The 23,305-nt window shown below is 41.4% G+C and overlaps 1 protein-coding gene across 1 annotated transcript in view; it reads right to left on the minus strand.

Moving 5' to 3' along the window:
- The window catches only part of AK9 (adenylate kinase 9), a 226,801-nt gene that overhangs the window by 179,534 nt on the left and 23,962 nt on the right, over positions 1-23,305 (minus strand). Inside the window, exons 3-6 of the mRNA XM_077812135.1 lie at positions 23,148-23,200; positions 22,920-23,016; positions 19,430-19,542; positions 14,725-14,901 (exon numbers count right to left, since the gene is read on the minus strand). Coding sequence (XP_077668261.1) covers positions 14,725-14,901; positions 19,430-19,542; positions 22,920-23,016; positions 23,148-23,200 — 440 coding nt within the window. The remainder of the gene's footprint in view (positions 1-14,724; positions 14,902-19,429; positions 19,543-22,919; positions 23,017-23,147; positions 23,201-23,305) is intronic.

Below are 23,305 nucleotides of genomic sequence, written 5' to 3' on the forward strand. Positions count from 1 at the left end.
AGCAAGGAAGAGGAAGAAGGAGAGAAACTTCAGTGAAAGGGATGTAATAAGTTATGCTTTTAAAAAAAATTTAAACAAAGTTGAGTGTCAATATTTTAACAACTAAATACAGGGCACAATAAATAATACACAACTATTTTATTTCTTTAAACTTCACTGTCATGGCCTGGGAGCATGTCAGCACAGATATTTTTCATCTTGGTAGGTGTCAGATAAATGTTTGAAGCCCTGTCAAAAATAAATTCAAAATGGTCCCCAGGTATATTTTTCCTCTTCCCTTTTTTGTCACCCTTTAATCCCCTTTCCACTTGCATTGATTTAATCTTTACTCATTAAGCTATCTGTATATATTAAATTGCAAGCTTCTTGAAGTAGGAACCTTGTCACATTTTACATCTGTAATGCACCTTGTACATCTGTGGCACGAAATAAATAATACTATAAATAGTGAAGAACAAAGTAAAGTACAATCTGCCAAGCCCCCAAGCCAGCAAAGCACTTAAAATGCATGTCCAGTTATATAACTATTATTTAATATTTGCATTTCATTAGAGTCTAGAAACTTATTAAAGGTGTGCAGGAACTAAAGATGTAAACAGCTGGACTCAGTTACACAAAGCTCTCATCCATGCAGAATTTTGTGTATTTTCTAGCTATTATGATAAAAATATTTTGTTAATTTTTCATTAATAACCAAAAGGCATACAAAACAAGGCTGACCTTATTAGTGAGTATTTGTTTCATTAGCTAAACACACACACACACGATTTTGTAGCAACTTACATTTTTATACATATAGAGTGAAAATTAGCTCTCAAATTAAGCCTTCAGAAAGACTGCGGTGGGACAATATCTCACCGCAGTCAAGAAGGAGCTAAAGAGCTCCACTGGGCACAATTAGCATGAACTCTGAGCACCTGTAAGGCCTGTCAAACCTGGAGAGGGGCAGCTCTTTAAAAGAGAGGATCTAAGCCCCGTACATGGTGGCAGGCTGGCTGAGGCTTGAGGTTGAGACAGACTATGGGGCTGGTGCTGAGCTGGCTGGAATTTGGAGGTGATGCATTCTGGGACTGAGGTAGCTGGAGGCAGGCTGCTGGCTGAAGATTGGGTTGGGGCTGAGTACTGGTATCTGCCTGAACATGGTGAGGCTGGATTGTAGGAACAGTTGGAGTGGAGGTCTAAGGCTGGACCCCAGCTGCAACAAGGCTGAATGTTGAAACTGACAATGGAGGCTGAGGAAAAATAGCAGATGAGGAATGGTCTCAGATCCAGAAAGAGGAAAAAAGATTAGATATATCAGGTTTTGAAGATGGAATACATAGAAATGAAAAACAAAAACAAGGTAAAAGTCAACCTTTCATATTGTCAAATCAGTTATAGAAAATGTGAAAATAGATGATGATAACCCCCTGAAAATGGTGGAATGGAGCATGTGAAGTGTTGGTTATGTACAAAGAGCTAAAAAAATGCATGATGGAGATCTATTGATAGAATGTCCACTTAAGGAGCAAGCTGAAAAACTTCTTAAAAACTGTAACCTTAAGGAAAATGAGAGATACTTGTCAACTGCCTAAATTCCTGATGGAAGCAAGAGGGGTTATGTATGGAGTGCTGTTAGGATTGTCTGAGGATGATATCAAAAGAGTATAGGCAAAGAGAAATGATCATTTGTTAAACAGCTACTTTCGTAAGAGAGGGTGAAAACCAGCCATCTACTGCTTACACATAACATCTGAAGGTGGGACACTTTGGATAGGATCCAAGTGGGGAATCCATCTTTCTGGGTTAAACAGACTCCTCCCAACTCCTGTGAGGTGTTATAATTGTCAAAAGTTTGGATGTGCAGCAACTATTTGTAAGAAAACAATGAGGTACAGCATACGTGGAAGAAATCACTCATATGAGAACAGTGTAGAAGGAATAGAACATAAATGCAGCAATGGTGGGGATTCACAGTACAGCTTATAAAGGATGTGCAGAATGAGCTAGAGAAATACAAAAAAAAAAAACATTTCCAAGAATTATCATCTGTAGAGGCTACCAATGAGTCCCACTGCAGAAAACAGAAAAAGAAAAATACACAAGTAAGAGACAAGATGTACAAGAGCAACAGAACACATCTCTGGTCAGGAAGGAGAATCTGAGGGGAATGGGAGATGATGTATCTTGTGCTAAAGAGAAGTTTATTAACTGCATCTTGCAGATGGGGAAAAAACTGAAAGGATTAAAATCAGATATTTTTCTGCTGCTTTTGCTAACGATAGACAACCTCTTGACAGACTGCATTCATGAGATTTTAAATGTAGGCAAAAATGCAGCTTATATAACAGGGTCTTAATGATCCTTAGCTGGAATGTGCAGAGTTTAATAATGCATGATCAGGAATTTAAGAAAGTCATCTTTGAAATGAAGAAAAGCCTGATTATGTGTGCAAGAAACAGGGCTAATATGGGGAAACACAATCTAAAAGGGAGGACATGTGACCGCCCCACGTCTCCTCTCCCCAGCAATCCCCCCTGCCCTGCGCCCAGCCTGGAGTCTCCCCTGCCCACCAGAGTTAACTGTGGGGCAGAGCTCTGTCCTTCTCCCATTGTACCTCCTTCCTTCTGGCATGTTTGGCTGCTTTCCCTGGCAGCCAGGCCCGGGCAGGGAGTAGGATGGAGCTGCTTCTCATATGGCTAAAGCTGACTGCTCAGGGTCACTGCTGTGTGCAGCGCAGAGGCTGCTTGAGGGAGAGCCTGGCTAGGGCGGCAGCCTGCCCCATCCCCTCTGCTCCCTGCCCGGGCCCAGCTGCTGGGGACAGGGACCAAGTAAGTTGGAGCCCTCCCCTGGCACGTTTCTGGGTCGCTTGGCCTGTTCCCAGAAGTTGGACCTGGGCAGGGAGCAGGGGCCGGGGTGCCACCCCAGCCAGGCTCTCTCTCAGGCAGCTGCCACACTGCACGGAGTAGGAACCCAAAGCAGCCAGCATGAGAAATAGCTGGTCCCACCCCTTCCGCTCCCTGCCTGGGCCTGGCTGCCAGGGACAGGGGCTAAGTATAGGGTTGCCAAATTTCTAAAAACACAAAACTGAACACCCTTGCCCTGCCCCCTTACCAGATGCCCCGTCCCTTCTCCAAGGCCCCACCCCTGATCAATCCATCCCCTCTCCCTCTGTTGCTTGCTCTCCCCCACCCTCACTCACTCATTTTCACTGGGCTGGGGCAGTGGGTGAGGGCTCCGGCTGGTGGTGCAGTCTCTAGGGTGGGGCCGGGGGTGAAGGGTTTGGGGTGCAGGAGGGGGCTCCGGGCTGGGGCCAAGGTGTTCAGAGTGTGGGAGGGGCTCTGTACTGAGACAGAGAGTTGGGGTATGTGTGGGAGTGAGGGCTCTGGCTGGGGGTGTGGGCTCTGGGGTGGGGCCAGAAATGAGAGGTTAAGGGTGCAGGAGGGGGCTCCAGGCTGAAGCAGGGGGTTGGTGTTTGTGTGTGGGGGGGAGGGGTTTGGGGTACAGCAGGGGGCTCCGGGCTGGGACCAAGAGGTTCAGAGTGCGGGGCGGGGGGGGTGCATGCTCTGGGTGGCGCTTACCTCAGGCAGCTCCCAGGAAGTGGCAACATGTCCCTCCGGCTCCTAAGCGGAGGCACAAGCAGGTGGCTCTACGTGCTTCCCCAACCCACAGGCATCGCCCCTGCAGCTCCCATTGGCTGTGGCGCAGTGGGAGGAGGGAGTCCTTCTCCCTCCCTCCTGGCAGGCCAAGTAGTACTCGGGGGAGGGAGGGCATTTGGATATACCCCAGAGGCTACCAGAAGAAGGGGAGAAGATCTGTATACATATAAAAAAGGAACTTAGTTAAGTTGAAATGGATGTGCAGAAACTAAGTTTTGATGCTATTGCAATTCCCGTGCAGAACAAAAACACATATGGATTTAAAATGTTTATAAGCCATGTAAAAATGAATTATTTTAGAACTAGAAAAATTAGTTAACATCAAAAACCCATTGATAATTTGCAAAGACTTTAATGGTCATAATGAGCTACAGGGAAGTAAGAAAACTGACGAACAGTAAATGCTTAGAACACTTTATTGATATTCATAACCTGGTAATATTAAATACAGAAGTACATGCTAGATTTAATCAGTGGACAGATCCTTTTCTGTTTGGGATCTAGGAATTGCAACAAACAATATAGATAGTAAATGCAGTTGTGAAACTTACAAAGAAGACAGAATGGGAAGTGATCACTTCCGTACATATACTGAGGACCAAAGCTGAAGAGATGTCAAAAACACAAAGTGTTCCTAGCTGAAAGTTTTGAAAAGCTGACTGCGGTCTTTTCAAGATTAAATGTGATGAATATTTATGCAGTGATTGTACAAGTGTCAACATAATGAATTCTATAACATAATAAAAAATTTCAGCAACAGGCCATCTATAAAACATCATTGTCCCTGACTTAGAAATATGGTTCCCGGGTGGAATGAGGATTGTAAATTAGCAATCAAGCAAAGAAACAAGGTATAGAAGCAAGTAAAACACACAATTAATAGTAAAGACTTAATGAATTATAAAAGATATAAGGCAGTGGCACGAAGGATTATCAAAAAGACAAAAAAAAGTTGGAGAAATGTCTGTGGGAACAAAGATTCAAAGCTTTCTGAAATATACAGGCAAATTAAAAAAATGAATGGAATTCAAAGTAAAAGTAAATTTATACCTGGGCTTATTGTAAATAATGAAACTGAGGTCTTCAACTAGGAAAGGCAGACATTTTAGCAAAAGAATTCCAAAAGGTCAGTAGTGATATGAATCAAAACAATGAGTTTTGTGGGAAAGAAGGAAGTTTACTGAGGATAACTGTGAATTATTAAATGGCTGGAGAGAATATATTGATGATCTGCTAAACAAAAATGTTAATATGCAGGAGCTTATTGCAGCCATTAGAATAAGGAAAAATACAGCTCTGGGTAAAGGTAATATAAGTAATGAAATGCTTCAACCATTGTCAAAAGGAAGTCTAAAAATTCTGTTGCAGTCATATAATGATATATAGGAAAAAGGACTGCTGTCAATAGACTGGAAACAAGCATTGGTTATACCAATTACATATAAGACCTGAAGCTTATAGGCTTATTGCCCTCACATCAAGTGTGTGGCGAAAATCATGGAAAAATGATAAAAGTAAGACTAATAGAATACTTGGAGAGAAAAAAAAAATATTACAACGGAGGTACAAAGTAGTTTCAGAAAAGGAAGATGCACTGTTGACCATATTGTGGGACTAGAAACAGAGGTACACAAAAGCCTAAGGTCTAAGAACTTTATAACAGTCTTCCTGGACATTAAAAAAGCTGTGGAGGGAAGGCCTCCTATATAAACTAGCTATAAAACTAAAATAAAAGGGAGACTGCTGTGGAGTGATAAGGGCTTTTTTAAGTGACAGAACTATACAAGTCAAAGTAAGAACAGCTTTATCAAAAACCTACAACTTAAAAATGGAACTCCACAAGGGAGTATTATTAGTCCTACTTTGTTTTCCATTATGATAAATGGCCTACTGGAAAGTGTGCAGATGGGAACAATATTTCCCTTTTCGCAAACGACTGTGCTATCTGGACTAAGCATAAAAGACTTAAGGCATTCCAGACAAATGAACAGCATAAAAGACAAATGAGGCACTCCAGAGAAATTCCAAGTGGGGAAACGATTGGGGATTTAAATTCTCTCTTGCAGAAACAGAATATTTTTAACCATGATGAAAATTAAGGAAGATTGGGACTGACATTTATTTATGGTGAAAAAATTCAGATAGTTGAAAAGTTTATGTTTCTAGGAGTAGTGTTTGGTAATAAATTGACTTGGAAAAGTCACACAGAATTAAAAGTGTAAAAGTAAGAATGAACTTATTTAAAAGGGTAGCTTGAATACATGGGATACAGATACAGATAAGAAGGTATTGATTATGCTGTATAGAGCATTGATAAGATCAGTTTTAGATGACAGATGCCAAGTTTTTTGGTTCAGCCTCAAAAACAAGTGTTAGAAACTTGGAACTGCTGCGGGCCCAAGCTGTGCGATTGGCATGTAGCACGACAGCAATATTAGTATGTGTGCTAAACATAGCCACTGGAGAAGCACCTGTAAATTTAAGGATGAAACTATTAGCTGTAACCTTTTGGACAAAGGTAAAAGGGAATCATGAAATCAGAAGTACACAACAGATTTATGAAGATTGCTGGACGTTTAGTAGATAAAATTATATGGATTGCCACAGACTACCTCATACTACACCAGGGTCAAAAAATGGGTAAAGGAGATATGTAAAAAGAAAAAATTGAGAGAACTAAAAATTTGTAGTCATGGGAAATCATGTTGCAGCTGGACAGGTTATTCCCCATTTGTGGATTTGGAACTGTATAAAAAAACTGAAGGAAAAATCCACACATTATGACCAATGGCATTTTTTAATTTATGAAAAATGGGGCCAGTTTTACAAAGTCTATACAAATGGATCAAAAAAATGACAGCAGGGGAAGAGTGGGAACAGCTTTCTGTTTTCTAGTCTTGGAATCCAGAAATCTAAAAGGCTATTGAATATGTGACCATTCTCACGTCTGAACTAATGGGGATTATGTTGGCACTAGCCTGGATAACAGATGTGCAACCAACTGTAGCTCTAATTTTATCTGTTTCCTTGTCAGGCATAATGACATTCAGAACAGGGACTTCAGAAAGTAGAAATGACATAATAAGTGAAATTATATTCCTAACTATTGAAATAATGCAAGCTGGTATCTGTGCAACAATAGCAAGGATTCTGGCACATGTTGAAATGAGATGAAGGACAAAAAAGCAAAACATGGCTTACAAAAAGAGGAGATGAATGTTACCCTTGGGTCAGGGCTGGCCCTAGACTAAATGGCGCCCCAGGCAAGAAGAGTCTTCAGTGCCCCACCTCCATTTGTTAAACTTTTGAATGCCTGATTTTCATAGCATTTGTAGCCCATTTCACAACTTTGATGCACGATTTGCATGCATGATTTATCCCTGTCATATAAGATAATACATTTGCACACTAGGATCCGAAAATCTGTATTTATTCATGCCATATATAAGCAAATAAAAAATGTTTCCTCTAAGCTTAATGAAACTTTTTAATTTTAAGAATAACAAATGTACAGGGCATGACTGACAACATTCTAGGAGGTTTAAGGAAAACGTACTTCCCAGAAAATCTGGAAGATTCCATAAGATTCTACAATATCCAGAATATTCTAGTTTAGTGAAAAAATGAATCCACATATGGAGTACCTGAAACATTTTCCTTCAAACATTCTATTTTCCCTTTTGTTGCTAACAACAAAAATAAAACCTTGAGCCCAGCACCCCTCCAAGCTCACCATCCCAGGTGGTTGCCTGGGTTGCCTGCCCCTAAATCCAGCCCTGTCTTGAGTAGACAAGAATTTAAAAGTATGGTCATGAAGGAGCTTGCAAAGGAATGGCAAGAATTATGGACTAAGGAAACAAAAGAACAAAGGTTCTATGACGTATGATCGAAAACTGAAGATATTATATTCCACAGTCATGACAGAAAAAGTGAAGTAGTCATTTCTACAGTGTTAAGAGGTCATTGTGCCAAATATAAGTTAAACTTACTAAAATGATAGGCTATGTAATATGTGCAAAACCAAAAAACTGTTGATCATGTTCTATGGTATTGTGGGCAATAATCTTTGGAAAGAAAGTTTCTCTGAGAAAAAGTGAGTCAGCTTGGCAAAGATTTTGCCCTTAATGACTAATTAAAAAGTCATAGAAATGGAACAGTGTGTGTGTGTGGGGGAAGCCTCACTGCATTTCCTTATGGATACTGGACGGAGTGAAAGGATATAAGAAAAAACTTGGCTAAAAATGTATGAAGAAAGTGGTAGTCATAGCTTCATATAATGAGGCTGCTGTGCCAAAAAACAAAGTACATGGTGGCACTAAAAGGTAAACAGAGCTAGAGCTCTCTAGCCTCACTGACAAGTAGGACAACTGAAGAGCCTCTGCCACCTGGACCCGCTGAAGGATTAGAGGGATCTTTTTTACTTTGTTTTCCCTTTTTGTTTAGAACCCTGGGTGCATAGCCTAGGTTCTTTGGACACAAGGGGTTAAAGGTTCAGACCCCCCTCAGAGACTACTGTCCTCTGACCTTACAGGGGACCACTGGGTAAGCCTGGACTATTTTGTGGGATGCACTGTTTGGTTTGCCCTTACCATTTTCTGGACTGCTTTGTGCCTAGAAGGGGGGGTTACCACCCCCTTAAGTCTTATGGTCGGAGGACCACACTCTGTACTCTAAACCAGCTATACAGCCATAGAAGGACATCTGTGACAAGAAAGGTGCCCACTCTCACCCCCAGGGTACTCTAGAGGTACAACCTATCAAAGATTAGCATGTATTTTATTGATTATACATATTTTGTAAGTGCTCATAATTTACTTTTGATTAGCTGTACATAATCAGTTGATATTTTATGCAGACCTGAAATATTATTTTTAGCTTTTCCCCCCTTCCAATAAAACTGCTACACTATTTTTATTGTGTTTTAATTAATGCCAAGATGACTCACTCTGGAGGTGAAAGAAATTAAGATCTTGTTAAAAAAAAGTTACAGTATTTTTATTTGCAGTGGCATTGTAGCTGTGCTGGCCCCAGGATATTAGTGAGACAAGACAAGCTTTCGAGATACATAGAGTCCAGACCAGAAACTCAGAGACAAGATTTTGAACTATGCAGTCACCATTAGAAGTTAGTCCAACTAAAAGATATCTCACAGTACAGGAGAACCTCAGAGTTACAAACACCAGAGTTATGAACTGACTGGTCAACCACACACATCATTTGGAACCAGAAGTACGCAATCAGGCAGCAGCAGAGACCAAAAAACTCAGTACAGTACTGTGTTAAATGTAAACTACTAAAAAAATAAAGGAAAAGTTTTAAAAAAAATTTGATAAGGTAAGGAAACTGTTTCTGTGCTTGTTTAATTTAAATTAAGATGGTTAAAAGCAGCATTTTCCTTCTGCATAGAAAACTTTCAAAGCTGTATTAAGTCAATATTCAGTTGTAAAGGTTTGAAAGGTCAACCATAACATTTTATTCAGCGTTATGAACATTTCAGAGTTACAAACAACCTTCATTCCTGAGGTGTTCATAACTCTGAGATTCTATTGTATTTTTATGGTAGTCCAATGTCAAAACTGGTAAACAAGCTGAAATCTTATCAGTACTACAAAATAATTTTACTGATGAGTATTACAATTTTGTTTAAATACTATAGTACATCTCTGAAAGCAGAACAGAAATTGATTACAAAAACAGGGTTGAACAAAATGCATTCAGAGTAACAGTTGAGGTTTTTAGTTCATTTTTAAATGTACATGAGCTTTGTTCTTTTTCTGACATGGCTGCTGTCATAAATATAAAGGGAAGGGTAAACCCCTTTAAAATCCCTTCTGGCCAGAGGAAAAATCCTCTCACCTGTAAAGGGTTAAGAAGCTAAAGGTAACCTCGCTGGCACCTGACCAAAATGACTAATGAGGAGACAAGATACTTTCAAAAGCTGGGAGGAGGGAAAAAAGCAAAGGGTCTGTGTCTGTCTATATGCTGCTTTTGCTGGGGATTGAACAGGAATGGAGTCTTAGAACTTTTAGTGAGTAATCTAGCTAGGTATGTGTTAGATTATGATTTCTTTAAATGGCTGAGAAAAGAACTGTGCTGAATAGAATGACTATTTCTGTCTGTGCGTCTTTTTTGTAACTTAAGGTTTTGCCTAGAGGGATTCTCTCTGTTTTGAATCTAATTACCCTGTAAGGTATCTACCATCCTGATTTTACAGAGGTGATTCCTTTACTTCTATTCACTTCTATTTCTATTAAAAGTCTTCTTGTAAGAAAACTGAATGCTTTTTCACTGTTCTTAGATCCAAGGGTTTGGGTCTGTGGTCACCTATGCAAATGGGTGAGGATTTTTACCAAACCTTTCCCAGGAAGTGGGGTGCAAGGGTTGGGAGGATTTTGGGGGGAAAGACGTGTCCAAACTACGTTCTCCAGCAACCCACCTTGCCCCAGTGACCCGTCAGCTGGATGATGTTTTAAATGTAACGAGCTGGGGCATGTAAAGGCCAACTGCCCCAAGAACCCCAACAGATTACAGTTTATTGCACCGGAATCACACCAGAGGTCTGCAGGCCCAGATACCTCCCAGATACCGTTGGAGCAGAGGCAAACTGTGAGTGTGGGCGGGAAGAAGGTCACCGCGTGGAGGGACACCAGAGCACAAGTGTCAGCTATCCATGCTTCCTTAGTGGACCCCAATTTAATCAACCCAGAGATCCAAGTGACAATTCAACCCTTCAAGTCCAACTCTTTCAATTTGCCTACAGCCAAGTTGCCTGTCCAGTACCAGGGCTGGTCAGGAACGTGAACTTTTGCAGTCTATGATGATTATCCCATCCCCATGCTGTTGGGGGAAGACTTGGCCAATCATGTGAAGCGGGTCAAGAGGGTGGGAACGGTCACTCGCAGCCAGGCTAAACAAGCTGTGAGGCCTAGCTCTGTTCCGGAAACTTCTATCAGGACCCAGTCAGAGATGATGGACCCGGACCCCAGGCCAATGTCTGCAACAGCAGTAGTGGATCCAGTCCTAGAGACCCAGACGGAACCAGTCCCAGAACCCGAACCAGCGGAACAACCAACACCAGACCCATTGCCACCCCTGAATCCAGTACTTGCAACCTCAACTCCAGAGGGCCCCACCGAACCTGAACCGGCAGCAGCCCATAACCCTACACAAGAGGCTCAGCCAGAGCCTGAACCCCAACATAGTGTCCCAGCGGAAAGCGGTTCACAGTCAACGGAAACAGCCTCATCCCCTACATCACTTCCAGAGGGACCAAGCATAGGTCCACAATCCAATGAGGAACTGACGTCTCCAGCCTCAAGGGAACAGTTCCAGACCGAACAGGAAGCAGATGAAAGCCTCCAGAGAGCTTGGACGGCGGCACGGAGCAACCCACCGCCTCTCAGCTCTTCTAATCGATCCAGGTTTGTTGTAGAAAGAGGACTTTTATACAAGGAAACTCTTTCTGGTGGACACCAGGAAGACTGGCATCCTCAGAGACACTTGGTAGTTCCAACTAAATACCGGGCCAAGCTCTTGAGCTTAGCCCATGATCACCATAGTAGCCATGCTGGGGTGAACAGGACCAAAGACCGTTTGGGGGGGTCATTCCACTGGGAGGGAATGGGCAAGGATGTTTCTACTTATGTCCAGTCTTGTGAAGTATGCCAAAGAGTGGGAAAACCCCAAGACCAGGTCAAAGCCCCTCTCCAGCCACTCCCCATCATTGAAGTTCCATTTCAGCGAGTAGCTGTGGATATTCTGGGTCCTTTTCCGAAAAAGACACCCAGAGGAAAGCAGTACATACTGACTTTCATGGATTTTGCCACCCGATGGCCGGAAGCAGTAGCTCTAAGCAACACCAGGGCTAAAAGTGTGTGCCAGGCACAAGCAGACATTTTTGCCAGGGTAGGTTGGCCCTCCGACATCCTCACAGATGCAGGGACTAATTTCCTGGCAGGAACTATGGAAAACCTTTGGGAAGCTCGTGGGGTAAATCACTTGGTTGCCACTCCTTACCACCATCAAACAAATGGCATGGTGGAGAAGTTTAATGGAACTTTTGGGGCCATGATACGTAAATTCATAAATGAGCACTCCAATGATTGGGACCTAGTGTTGCAGCAGTTGCTCTTTGCCTACAGAGCTGTACCACACCCCAGTTTAGGGTTTTCCCCATTTGAACTTGTATATGGCCGTGAGGTTAAGGGGCCATTACAGTTGGTGAAGCAGCAATGGGAGGGATTTATACCTTCTCCAGGAACTAACATTCTGGACTTTGTAACCAACCTACAAAACACCCTCCGAACCTCTTTAGCCCTTGCTAAAGAAAACTTACAGGATTCTCAAAAAGAGCAAAAAACCTGGTATGATAAACATGCCAGAGAGTGTTCCTTCAAAGTAGGGGACCAGGTCATGGTCTTAAAGGCGCTCCAGGCCCATAAAATGGGAGCATCATGGGAAGGGCCATTCACGGTCCAGGAGCGCCTGGGAGCTGTTAATTATCTCATAGCATTCCCCACCTCAAACCGAAAGCCTAAGGTGTACCATATTAATTCTCTAAAGCCCTTTTATTCCAGAGAATTAAAGGTTTGTCAGTTTACAGCCCAGGGAGGAGACGACGCTGAATGGCCTGAAGGTGTCTACTACGAAGGGAAAAGTGTTGGTGGTGTGGAAGAGGTGAACCTCTCCATGACCCTTGGGCGTATGCAGCGACAGCCGATCAAGGAGCTGTGCACTAGGTATGCGCCAATGTTCTCAGCCACCCCAGGACTGACTGAACGGGCATACCACTCCATTGACACAGGTAATGCTCACCCAATTAGAGTCCAACCTTACCGGGTGTCTCCTCAAGCTAAAACTGCTATAGAAAGGGAGATCCAGGATATGTTACAGATGGGTGTAATCCGCCCCTCTGGAAGTGCATGGGCATCTCCAGTGGTTCTAGTTCCCAAACCAGATGGGGAAATAAGTTTTTGCGTGGACTACCGTAAGCTAAATGCTGTAATTCGCTCAGACAACTATCCAATGCCACGCACAGATGAACTATTAGAGAAACTGGAACGGGCCCAGTTCATCTCTACCTTGGACTTAACCAAGGGGTACTGGCAGGTACCGCTAGATGAATCTGCCAAGGAAAGGTCAGCCTTCACCACACATCTCGTGCTGTATGAATTTAATGTACTCCCTTTCGGGCTGCGAAATGCACCCACCACCTTCCAAAGACTTGTAGATGGTCTCCTAGCGGGATTAGGAGAATATGCAGTCGCCTACCTTGACGATGAGGCCATATTTTCGGATTCCTGGGCAGACCACCTGGAACATCTACAAAAAGTCCTTGAGCGCATAAGGGAGGCAGGACTAACTGTTAAGGCTAAGAAGCGTCAAATAGGCCTAAACAGAGTGACTTACCTTGGACAGCAGGTGGGTCAAGGAACTATCAGCCCCCTACAGGCCAAAGTGGATGCTATCCAAAAGTGGCCTGTCCCAAAGTCAAAGAAACAGGTTCAATCCTTCTTAGGCTTGGCCAGTTATTACAGACTATTTGTACCGCAATACAGCCAAATCGCCACCCCACTGACAGACCTAACCAAAAAGAAACAGCCAAATGCCGTTCAGTGGACCGAAAAGTGTCAGAAGGCCTTTAACAAGCTTAAAGCGACACTCATGTCTGACCCTGTACTAAGGGCCCCAGACTTTGACAAACCATTCCTAGTAACCACAGATGCGTCCGAGTGTGGTGTGGGAGCAGTTTTAATGCAGAAAGGACCTGATCAAGAATTCCACCCTGTAGTGTTTCTCAGCAAAAAACTGTCTGATAGGGAAAGCAACTGGTCAGTCAGTGAAAAAGAATGTTACGCCATTGTCTACGCTCCGGAAAAGCTACGCCCATATGTTTGGGGACGGCGTTTCCACCTGCAAACCAACCATGCTGCACTGAAGTGGCTTCACACAGTCAAAGAAAATAACAAAAAACTTCTTCGGTGGAGTTTAGCTCTCCAAGATTTTGATTTCGACATCCAACACATCTCAGGAGCTTCTAACAAAGTGGCTGATGCACTCTCCCGTAAAAGTTTCCCAGAATCAACTGGTTAAAATCATCCTTGAGATGTGGAAAATATTGTTAGTCTTTATGTACTTGGTAGCATATTTAGAGATGTATGTGTCTTATTAACTCTGTTTTTCCTAGAGCTCCAGGAAGAAATCCCAGCCAGTGTTTCACCCTAGCTGAGATTTGGGGGCGTGTCATAAATATAAAGGGAAGGGTAAACCCCTTTAAAATCCCTTCTGGCCGGAGGAAAAATCCTCTCACCTGTAAAGGGTTAAGAAGCTAAAGGTAACCTTGCTGGCACCTGACCAAAATGACCAATGAGGAGACAAGATACTTTCAAAAGCTGGGAGGAGGGAGAGAAACAAAGGGTCTGTGTCTGTCTATATGCTGCTTTTGCCGGGGATAGACCAGGAATGGAGTCTTAGAACTTTTAGTAAGTAATCTAGCTAGGTATGTGTTAGATTATGATTTCTTTAAATGGCTGAGAAAAGAACTGTGCTGAATAGAATGACTATTTCTGACAGTGTGTCTTTTTTGTAACTTAAGGTTTTGCCTAGAGAGATTCTCTATGTTCTGAATCTAATTACCCTGTAAGGTATCTACCATCCTGATTTTACAGAGGTGATTCCTTTACTTCTATTTCTATTAAAAGTTTTCTTGTAAGAAAATGGAATGCTTTTTCATTGTTCTCAGATCCAAGGGTTTGGGTCTGTGGTCACCTATGCAAATGGGTGAGGATTTTTGCCAAACCTTTCCCAGGAAGTGGGGTGCAAGGGTTGGGAGGATTTTGGGGGGAAAGACGTGTCCAAACTACGTTTCCCAGTAAACCCTGTTAGAGTTTGGTGGTGGCAGTGGATATTCCAAGGACAAAGGATAAAATTAATTTGTACCTTGGGGAAGTTTTAACCTAAGCTGGTAAAACTAAGCTTAGGAGGTTTCCATGCAGGTCCCCACATCTGTACCCTAGAGTTAGAGTGGGGGAGGAACCTTGACAGCTGCTAATAAAGAGAGGCTCTTCTGTAGATTAAGATCAGTTACCTCATCTTCTTCTTCCTGCTCTTCCTCCTCTTCCTCATCTTCTCCTTTATGTTGATCCTTCTTTTTCTTCCGTTTATCAAGAATTTCAGGATCCCACTGGTTCTTCTGGTATATCTGCCCTGTATCAGGATGCTGTCTTTGCCCAGAGAGTCTTTGGCACAAATCATAGTCAGGACACTAGTTAAGAAATAATTGAAAGAAAACTTTCTGTTTATGTTATTGTCATAACAATATTATTTTTTCTTAAAAATAATAGAATCTACTTAACATTTTTTATATATTGCACTTCTAAATAGCTTTCTAGGCACATACAGTCAATTAAATGTACAAGATGTCAAAAGGACATGGGAAGAGCCTTTGTAAATAGACAATTCCCAATCCCAAAAGCTACTGCTCAATCACCTACCACATAGCCTCACTTGGCTTTCCCCCAATTTTTGAAAAGCCTGAGAAAACAGCGACTGCTAATCCAGGGAGGGGTAAAAGGGGAGGAGCAATTTCTACAGAACCAGGGTCAGATTAATTTTTTGTGAGCCTGGTGCCAAACATATTTGTGGGCTTCCCTAGGGAACGAAGGGGCCGGGGCAAGAGCACAGCAGGCAGAGTGGATTTGATTTAAATCATGATTGAAATCACTAGTCAGGAAGACTCAATTTAATCATGGTTTTCTACATAAAGGTGCATTCTTGTTGGTTGTTATAACCTTAATACATAGTCTTCACAACTCAGAGATAGATGTGGGTTTCATTTTTAGAAGGTACACACTATACATTTTTAAACAGTAATTTATTTTGAAAAATTTCAGAGGAGTTTTAAAGCTATATCAGAAAATGAATGATTGTTTGGTTATTTCATTTACCAAAGATAATTGAAACAGATATTTATGAAGTCATTGGGAGGTGAACTATCTCCAGTTCAACAGGTTAATCAATTATATTTGGAGGATTTTCTTGCCAGGCTGTATTAGGAGGAGAACATCGTCAGACAGGCATTTAAATTGTTTTATTTAACTAAAACAACAACATGAAGTATTCTGGATTTTTTTTCTTCAACAGCAATCATAACATTTTAACAAAAAAGCATATGTCTTTCACTTCTCACATTTATCTCCAGACTTCTTCTCCTTGTCCAGATTTATTCCGCCCCCAACAATCTTCTATTCATTGAACTTTTTGAAACTTTTCACTTTTAAAGAGAGGCAAGGGATTGACTCTGTACACAAATTTGCAGAGGGACAATAGAGTTGAGATCTGTTATTTCTCACCTCTGTATATTATTTATTTATTTAAAAACATTTTTGCTGTTAACAAGCATGTTACCTCTGGGGAGACAAATCCACAGTTTGAGAACTACAAAATGAAGCATCTCTGATGGTACCTTCTAGACTGAGCACTGCGTCCCAGTGGGTAGACAGAAAGATTAACCTAAATAATCCTGTGGAACCCCATAAGATTGGGTCCCTAATCCATGAACTATTAGAACTCATTTACAAACTTTTCTTAAACATTACATGAATATATTGTCTCGTACTATAGAATTAGAATTTATAATCCCTATTCCATGATGAGATACAATAGTTTTTTTTCCTCAAAAATCCGATTTAAATTAAAAAAAAAATCTGTTTTAAATTTTTTTTTAAAAAGTCATTTATTTTTATCCACCCTGACAGTGGGGTATGGTGGGGGGAAGGATTGGTCCCCAGCTGGAGCGAGGCAGGGGCCAGGGGCAAGCGCATAGCGGGGCATGGGTTGGGGGAAGGATTGGTCCCCAGCTGGAGCGAGGCAGGGGCCGGGGCAAGATGAGCACTGTGGGGCATTGACGGGAGCAAGGCAGGGGCTGGGGGCAAAAGCACAGTAGGGCGGGAGCTAGGATTGGTCCCTGGAGCAAGGAAGGGGCCAGGGGTAAACTGCAAGCGCAGCAGGGCTGGGGAAGGGGTAAACAGGCTTCCCCCCCTGCCCCTGCCCACATAGTGTGTACCTACCTTCTCCCTGGTTCCAGCCCATTCTCTTCATCTCTCTCTGCACTGAACTGAGGGTGGGGGTGCACTGAGCACAGGGCTGGGGATGCAGGGTCTGGGAGGGTGTTATGGTGCAGCAGCAGGGTGGGGGTTGGGGTGCAGGGTCTGGCCAGGAGCTAGGGTGAGGGAGGGGGCTCAGGGTTGGGGCAGGAGTTTGGGGTGTGGAGCGCTTACCTGGGACAGCTCCCATCTGGTGCAAGTGGTGCAGGTGGGAATGTGGGGTAGCGTGCAGGACCTCCTGTTTGGTGCTCAGAGTAGGGATGTGGGGGGGGGTGCAGGAGTCAGGGTATGGGGTGTGGGGGGGCTGGGTATGTGTGGGGGGTGCAGGAATCAGGGCAGAGGGCTGGGGGTGTGGGCTGGGGTGTGGGGGTGCTCCCATCCCTGAACAGCTCACAGCAGCGGGCTGGGGGGGGGTATGCTCTGATTCCACCCCCTTCCCCAAGGATCCACCCCTTCTCTGCCTCCTTCCCCAAGCAGCGAGCGAGCTACAGCTCTGCTCCTCCCCTTCCTTGCATGCGTGATCAGCTGTTCAGCAGCAGGGAGAGAGAGGGAGGATTCAGAGTAGCAGCCGTGTGAGTCTGTATCCGCAAAAAGAAAAGGAGTACTTGTGGCACCTTGGAGACTAACAAATTTATTTGAGCATAAGCTTTCGTGAGCTACAGCTCAATTCATCGGATGCATCCGATGAAGTGAGCTGTAGCTCACAAAAGCTTATGCTCAAATAAATTTGTTACTCCCTAAGGTGCCACAAGTACTTTTTTTTTTTTTTTTTTTTTTTTTAAACCAAGCTTCTACCTGCTGCTCCTGCAGGAGAGAGTGGTGGGTGGGGAGCAGAGAAGAGCGGGCCGGGCCTGGGCCCCTTTGGACTGTGGGCCCGGCGCCGTGGTCAATCCGGTACTGTACAGAACAAAGTATTGTTTAACTGGACCATGTTGCCAAGTACTGGGCATGATAAGTTCATTACATGAGCAACCCCTTGAAGTGTTACCAGAGTTCTGGAGATTGCCTTGCTTCCCTTGCAAGAACTAGGGAATCTCATGTGATTGCCATATGACACACAACTTTCAGAAGCAAGCAAGAAGAGGCGTTTGCTGAGATTTGCTTTTCTCCCCCCAAAGGAGCCTCCTCTTTGCCATTTTTTTGATATAGAAATAGAACAAGATTTTTCCACAGTGAATAATGAAAAGCTATTCACAGATCATGCATTTCTAAAGAGATTCCGCTTCCTTTTTTTTTTTTTTTTTTGACATAGTGAAAATAGCCACAATTCTATCACATCTAGTTGAAATCCTGGAACCACTGAAGTCAATGGCAAAACTCTCATTTGACTGCACTGGAGCCAAGATTACTTCCTTGGAGTTTAAGGTCTCAACCTTCCTTCAGCTGAAGTCAGAAGGGGGAGATGAGGTATGTACATAAAGTCAAGAATTGCCTTTCTGCTGGTGTAAACTGTATCACCCATTTATATGGAATTTTGTGTGTGAAACCATACGGAATGAACTGCCTGTAATAAGTCCTTTGCACGGTCTGTTATTAAAACAAGGTCCAACTTCCTATAATTAAAAATAATAGCTCCTTCCCCTAAAATGTGACAAGAAGGTATTTTATTTTGGGGTTTCAAGTTATTTTTGTGCTCTCAGAAACCAAATAATTTCAAATTAGCAGTTAAAATGCTCACTGGACATGTTCAAATGTAAGTCTTTAAATTATGAAATATGTAGAATTTTGGGCTGTGTGTGGAAAAAATTTAATGACATCTAGCGAAGTGCCAGCACTCCCACTACTCCACTTAAGCCAACCAACTACCATCTCTGTCTCACATACATGCTACATATCTAGATACTTACTGCATTGTCTGAGGAACCACAAGCAAAATCTTATTGAGAATACATGGACAATGTAACAAACACTGCTGTTTCAGCAGCCCATTCATTATTTTAGAAGTTAGAGTGGGAAAAAACTTAATAGATCCAGTATATTTTCTTCTTCTTTTAAGAACTATGGAGTAAGAAGTCCTCTGACTACTGTACTTACAATAATGTGTATTTCTAAATGTATATTACAGTAATTTTTGGAAAGTGTCTGGCTGGTACTTCACTATACGTCTATTTGGGGAATTTCAGTAAATTTTGCAAGAGAGCATAGAGGAGTTTGCAGATTCAGTTCAAATCTGATTTGTAAATAACTGATCTGTAAGTAGTATTTTCACCATTGCTGACAATTAGACAAGGAAGGCTGGACTACAAAGTAACTTGTTTTTTCACTCAAATATGTAACTAATTTTTCTCAAGAATATTTGTAGATAGTCTCAAATAGCACTTCTACTGGCTTTGACTTAGAATATTCATACCCTGTTGTTACCCCTAGGCTTTATTTTCATGGAACATGTACTTTTTGTTCCAGTCTTAGAAACTGATCAGTGGGATTTATAGTCATTGAGCACCTCATGAAGTTATAGGAGATGCTCAATACCTTGTAGGATCGGTCCTTAGGGCCAAATTCTGCTGTCTATTACAGCAGTGTAAACCCAGCGTAACTTCTTTGACAACTCCATTCTAAAAGAAGAATTTGGCCCTTAGCAACAGCTATTATACTTCAATATATGAAAAAAATTACTCTGACTCCTATAGAATATTAATCTTATTTTAAGTATGAAAGTGATTAGCAAGTTATCAAAGCTGTCATTACCTTAATGTTAATCAGGAAATTTGGTTTTAATTTTAGATTTCTAATTTTCTCTATTTGCTCCGAAATAGTCATGTATTCCTCTGAGAGAGAAGGAAATCCACTGAGAACATAACCTGCCAAATAAAATGTGTTAAATACATCTTTTGGAAAGTTATTTCAATACACTAAATATTTATAGTTATCTGTTTTAAACATTACGTCTAGATAGAAGTATAACTAGAATCCATTTGTCATGGCCACACACATTGCTAGCTAAGGTTTACCTGTGATTACCCAAAGTGACATAACAAAGCTGCAATACTTTCAAGATTACTATATACTTCTCAAAGACTGTTAATTCAGTTAATGAATATAGAGAAAAATAGCCCAAAATAGACACTAACAATTTTATATGTGCTAAATATTACTTTGAAATCCAGTCTGAAAAGTCTGAATCATGTAGCAATTACTAGTAGGGCATGAAGTTATATAGGCTATTTATAATGCATGCTCAGTAGCATCTAATGTCATTCTGTTCTTTGAGTGGCAGGTGGAATATTATGGTGATTGAAAATGATGGAATAAGAGGGCTCGAATAGAAAATGTTTGGTTTGGAAATAGACTTGAGTCACACTGATCTATGGAGGTGAGTTCAATATGGAGTAGGAATTCCGTAACTGTATTTTGGGAAGGAATCACCTCTCATGCTCTGGAGGTGAGAGCTTTCTGAGAGAAATTGGATCACTGTTTCTTGGGACATAGAGGGTTATCCTTGTATTAGGGAAGTGGGAGATCCATGGGATGCAGAACAAATTCCTTTACAATGAGTAGGAACTAGACTCTGTTTTTCAATTTAAGGTCAGTGGTCAGAATTACAACAGTATATATACACCTTTGCATAACCTAGATCTTTCTACAGCCATGGACTCCAGCCATGTATAAGGAGCAACATAAGGCAACAGGGGGAGAAGTGAGATTCATATCTGTGCTCTTTGCATCCAGTTTCAAGTGCAGAAAGTCTACCATCCTGGTGACAGATCTGAGTGTGCCCATCTGGTGTCTGAATCCTGGGCTGGGATGGGCTAGTTTTTGTACTGATCATTCAAAACACCAGAAACCTTTGCTAAACTGATCGTATTCTATGTTGTGGTAGCACTGGAGGCACCATGCTTGACAATGTTTGTGACTTCAATGTCCATGCAGATGATTACTTCTCTAGAGTATCTCAGGATTTCATGCTTGTCACGATGACCATCCTAAGTGGTTTCTGACTCAGCTCACATAGCTTGTCTGTTGCACTACGGATCTAGTATTTGGGTTGGAATGGAGATGGGGGAAGTTAAAGTTACCCTGACATTTCCTTCTGTAAAGAGACTCTGCCTGCTGTGGTAAAGGACCAGTTTTGGTACTCTGTCCTTGAAGGCTGATGGCTGAGGGCTTCCAGATGACCAGAATGAACAAAGGAACAGCTATACTGGATCCGACTTCTGATCCATCTAGACCAGTATCCTGTGTGCAACAGCAGGCAGCACCAGATGCTTCAAAGTGCAAGAAAACTCTCAGTAGGCAGATGTAGGATAATCTCGTCCCCATGGAAGTCTAATCCTAATTCCCAGTAGTTAGAAATTGTCTTAAATCCTGAAGCATCAGCTTTTATATCCCTTCCAATACTCTTTTAAAAAAATAATTAACGATTATAACTCTAAATATTTTTCTACCCCATATAAGAATGTCCAGTTCTTTTTTGGATTTTGCCAAATTTTTGTCTTTAACAACATCTTGTGACAATGAGTTCCAGAGTCTAATTAGGGTTTGAGTGGAAAACTATTTCCTATTACCTACCAGTTATGAATCTGCAACCTTTTACTTTCATTAAATGTCCCCTTGTTGTTGTGTTATGAGAACAGAAATTTCTATCTACCTTCTCTGTGCCATTAATTATTTTATCATGTCCACTCTTACTCATTCTTTTCTAAGGTAAAGAACCCCAATCTCTTCAACATCTCTCTGTATGAATTTTTTCATATTCCTAATAATTCTTGTCACCATTCTCTGAATGACTCCCTACTCTAATTCTGCATTATCATTTTAGAGAAGAGGAGCCCAGTACTGCACACAGTATTCCAGATAAGGGCATATCACCCATTTAGATAATGGCACTATAACTTTTTACACATTATTCTCCATCCTACTACTGATGCATCCTAACATCGTGTTTGCTTTTTGACCACTGCTGCATATTAAGCAGAGGTTTTATTGAGATGTCCACAATGATCCCCAGGTCCCTTTCCTGACTTGGTATAGTTAATTCAGAACCCTAATAAACCGTACAATGAGTTCAGAATGTTCCTTCTAATGTGGATTATTTTGCATTTATTAATATTTAACTTCATCTGCCATTGTGTTGTCCATTCACCTTGCTTAGTTAAATCCCTGTGAAGTTCTTCACAGACTTCTCTGGACTTGACTACTTTAAATAGCAAAATGTGTAGATAAAAAGTTCTCATTGATCATCAGTATATTAGACAATACCAATCTTAACACAGATCCTTAAGACATCTTCCTGTTAACCTTTTGCCATGACAAAATTGACTGTTTATTCCTACAGTTTCCTATGTTTTACCCAGTTTTTGATCGATGACAGTACTTTGTGTCTCACCCCATGAGTATTTAGTTTCTTTAGTATCCTCTTTTGACCTTGTTAAAGACCTTTTGAAAGTCAAAATTATGACAACTGGTTCTTTATCCACTACTTTACTGACATGTTCAAAGAATTCTAACATTAGTGAGATATGATTTTCCTTTAAAGAAACTGTGCTCTGATTAGACTCTTGTGTCATGAGCTTCCAGGTGTTTTATTATTCTGTTTTCAATTATAGTGTCTACCAGTTTACTAGCTACATATATAAGGTTTACTAGTCTATAATTCCTTAGAACATCCATACGGCCTTTAAAAAAAAATAGATACATTTCCTACCCTCCAATTCTCCAGTGTTGCAGCTGTTTAAAAATGAGAGATTGCATATTTTTGCTAGCAGCTCAGCAACTTCATACATATGTTCCTTCAGAACTCTTTGTTGTATACTATCTGGGTCTTGGGACTCATTCCTTTTTAAAATTATTTTGTTCCAGAACTATTTGTTTTGACACCTCAGTCTCTGATAGTATCTCATTTTTATTACAGAAAATCAGAAGGATATAATTTGGCTAAAAAATATCACTCTGTTGGTGTGTGTATGAGTACATAGCAGTCTTTTGTCCTCTACTATCAATACAGTGTTCCCTAAATGCCATCTCAGGTCACCATAATTTACAGATATCCATGTTCTGCATGAAGCAATGAAAAGATTCTACAGTGCTGGTGGCAAAAATGTCTGACTGAATCCGACAGATTGCAATATAGCAGAATTTTAAAAAATCATATGCTATGGATATACAAGAAGACAAAACTAAGTTTTAGAGGGCTAGGGTGGGGCATACTTTAAGAGTTCTGAAAAATGACAACACATACCAAAGTGAACAACTTCTGGTGACTCAATCTTTTTCAGAATCATCTTTGTAATCAGTTCTTCAGGAATACTTTGACCTCCAAAAAGCAATTCCTGCATCTAAAGGAAAATGCAAAGCATAACATCTTATAATATTTGCATGGTGGCCCCATTCAGCTGCCACTGACTTCAAGGGGAACAAGATTGGGCCTTATGAATGTCATGAAATGTAATAAAACAGTAGATTTTACCTTAAGTCCATATTCTGTTCCTGCAGTAATATTTTCTTCTATTACTTCCAAAGCTAAAAAATGTACAAGATACAGAACAAAATTAAAGCAATTAATAAAACATCCCATGTGTGAATTAGTATGTTTTCATGTACATTGTTAGCCTAGCATGGCTGTCT

The sequence above is a fragment of the Eretmochelys imbricata genome, chromosome 3 (genome assembly GCF_965152235.1).
Source record: "Eretmochelys imbricata isolate rEreImb1 chromosome 3, rEreImb1.hap1, whole genome shotgun sequence".
NCBI lineage: Eukaryota > Metazoa > Chordata > Testudines > Cheloniidae > Eretmochelys > Eretmochelys imbricata.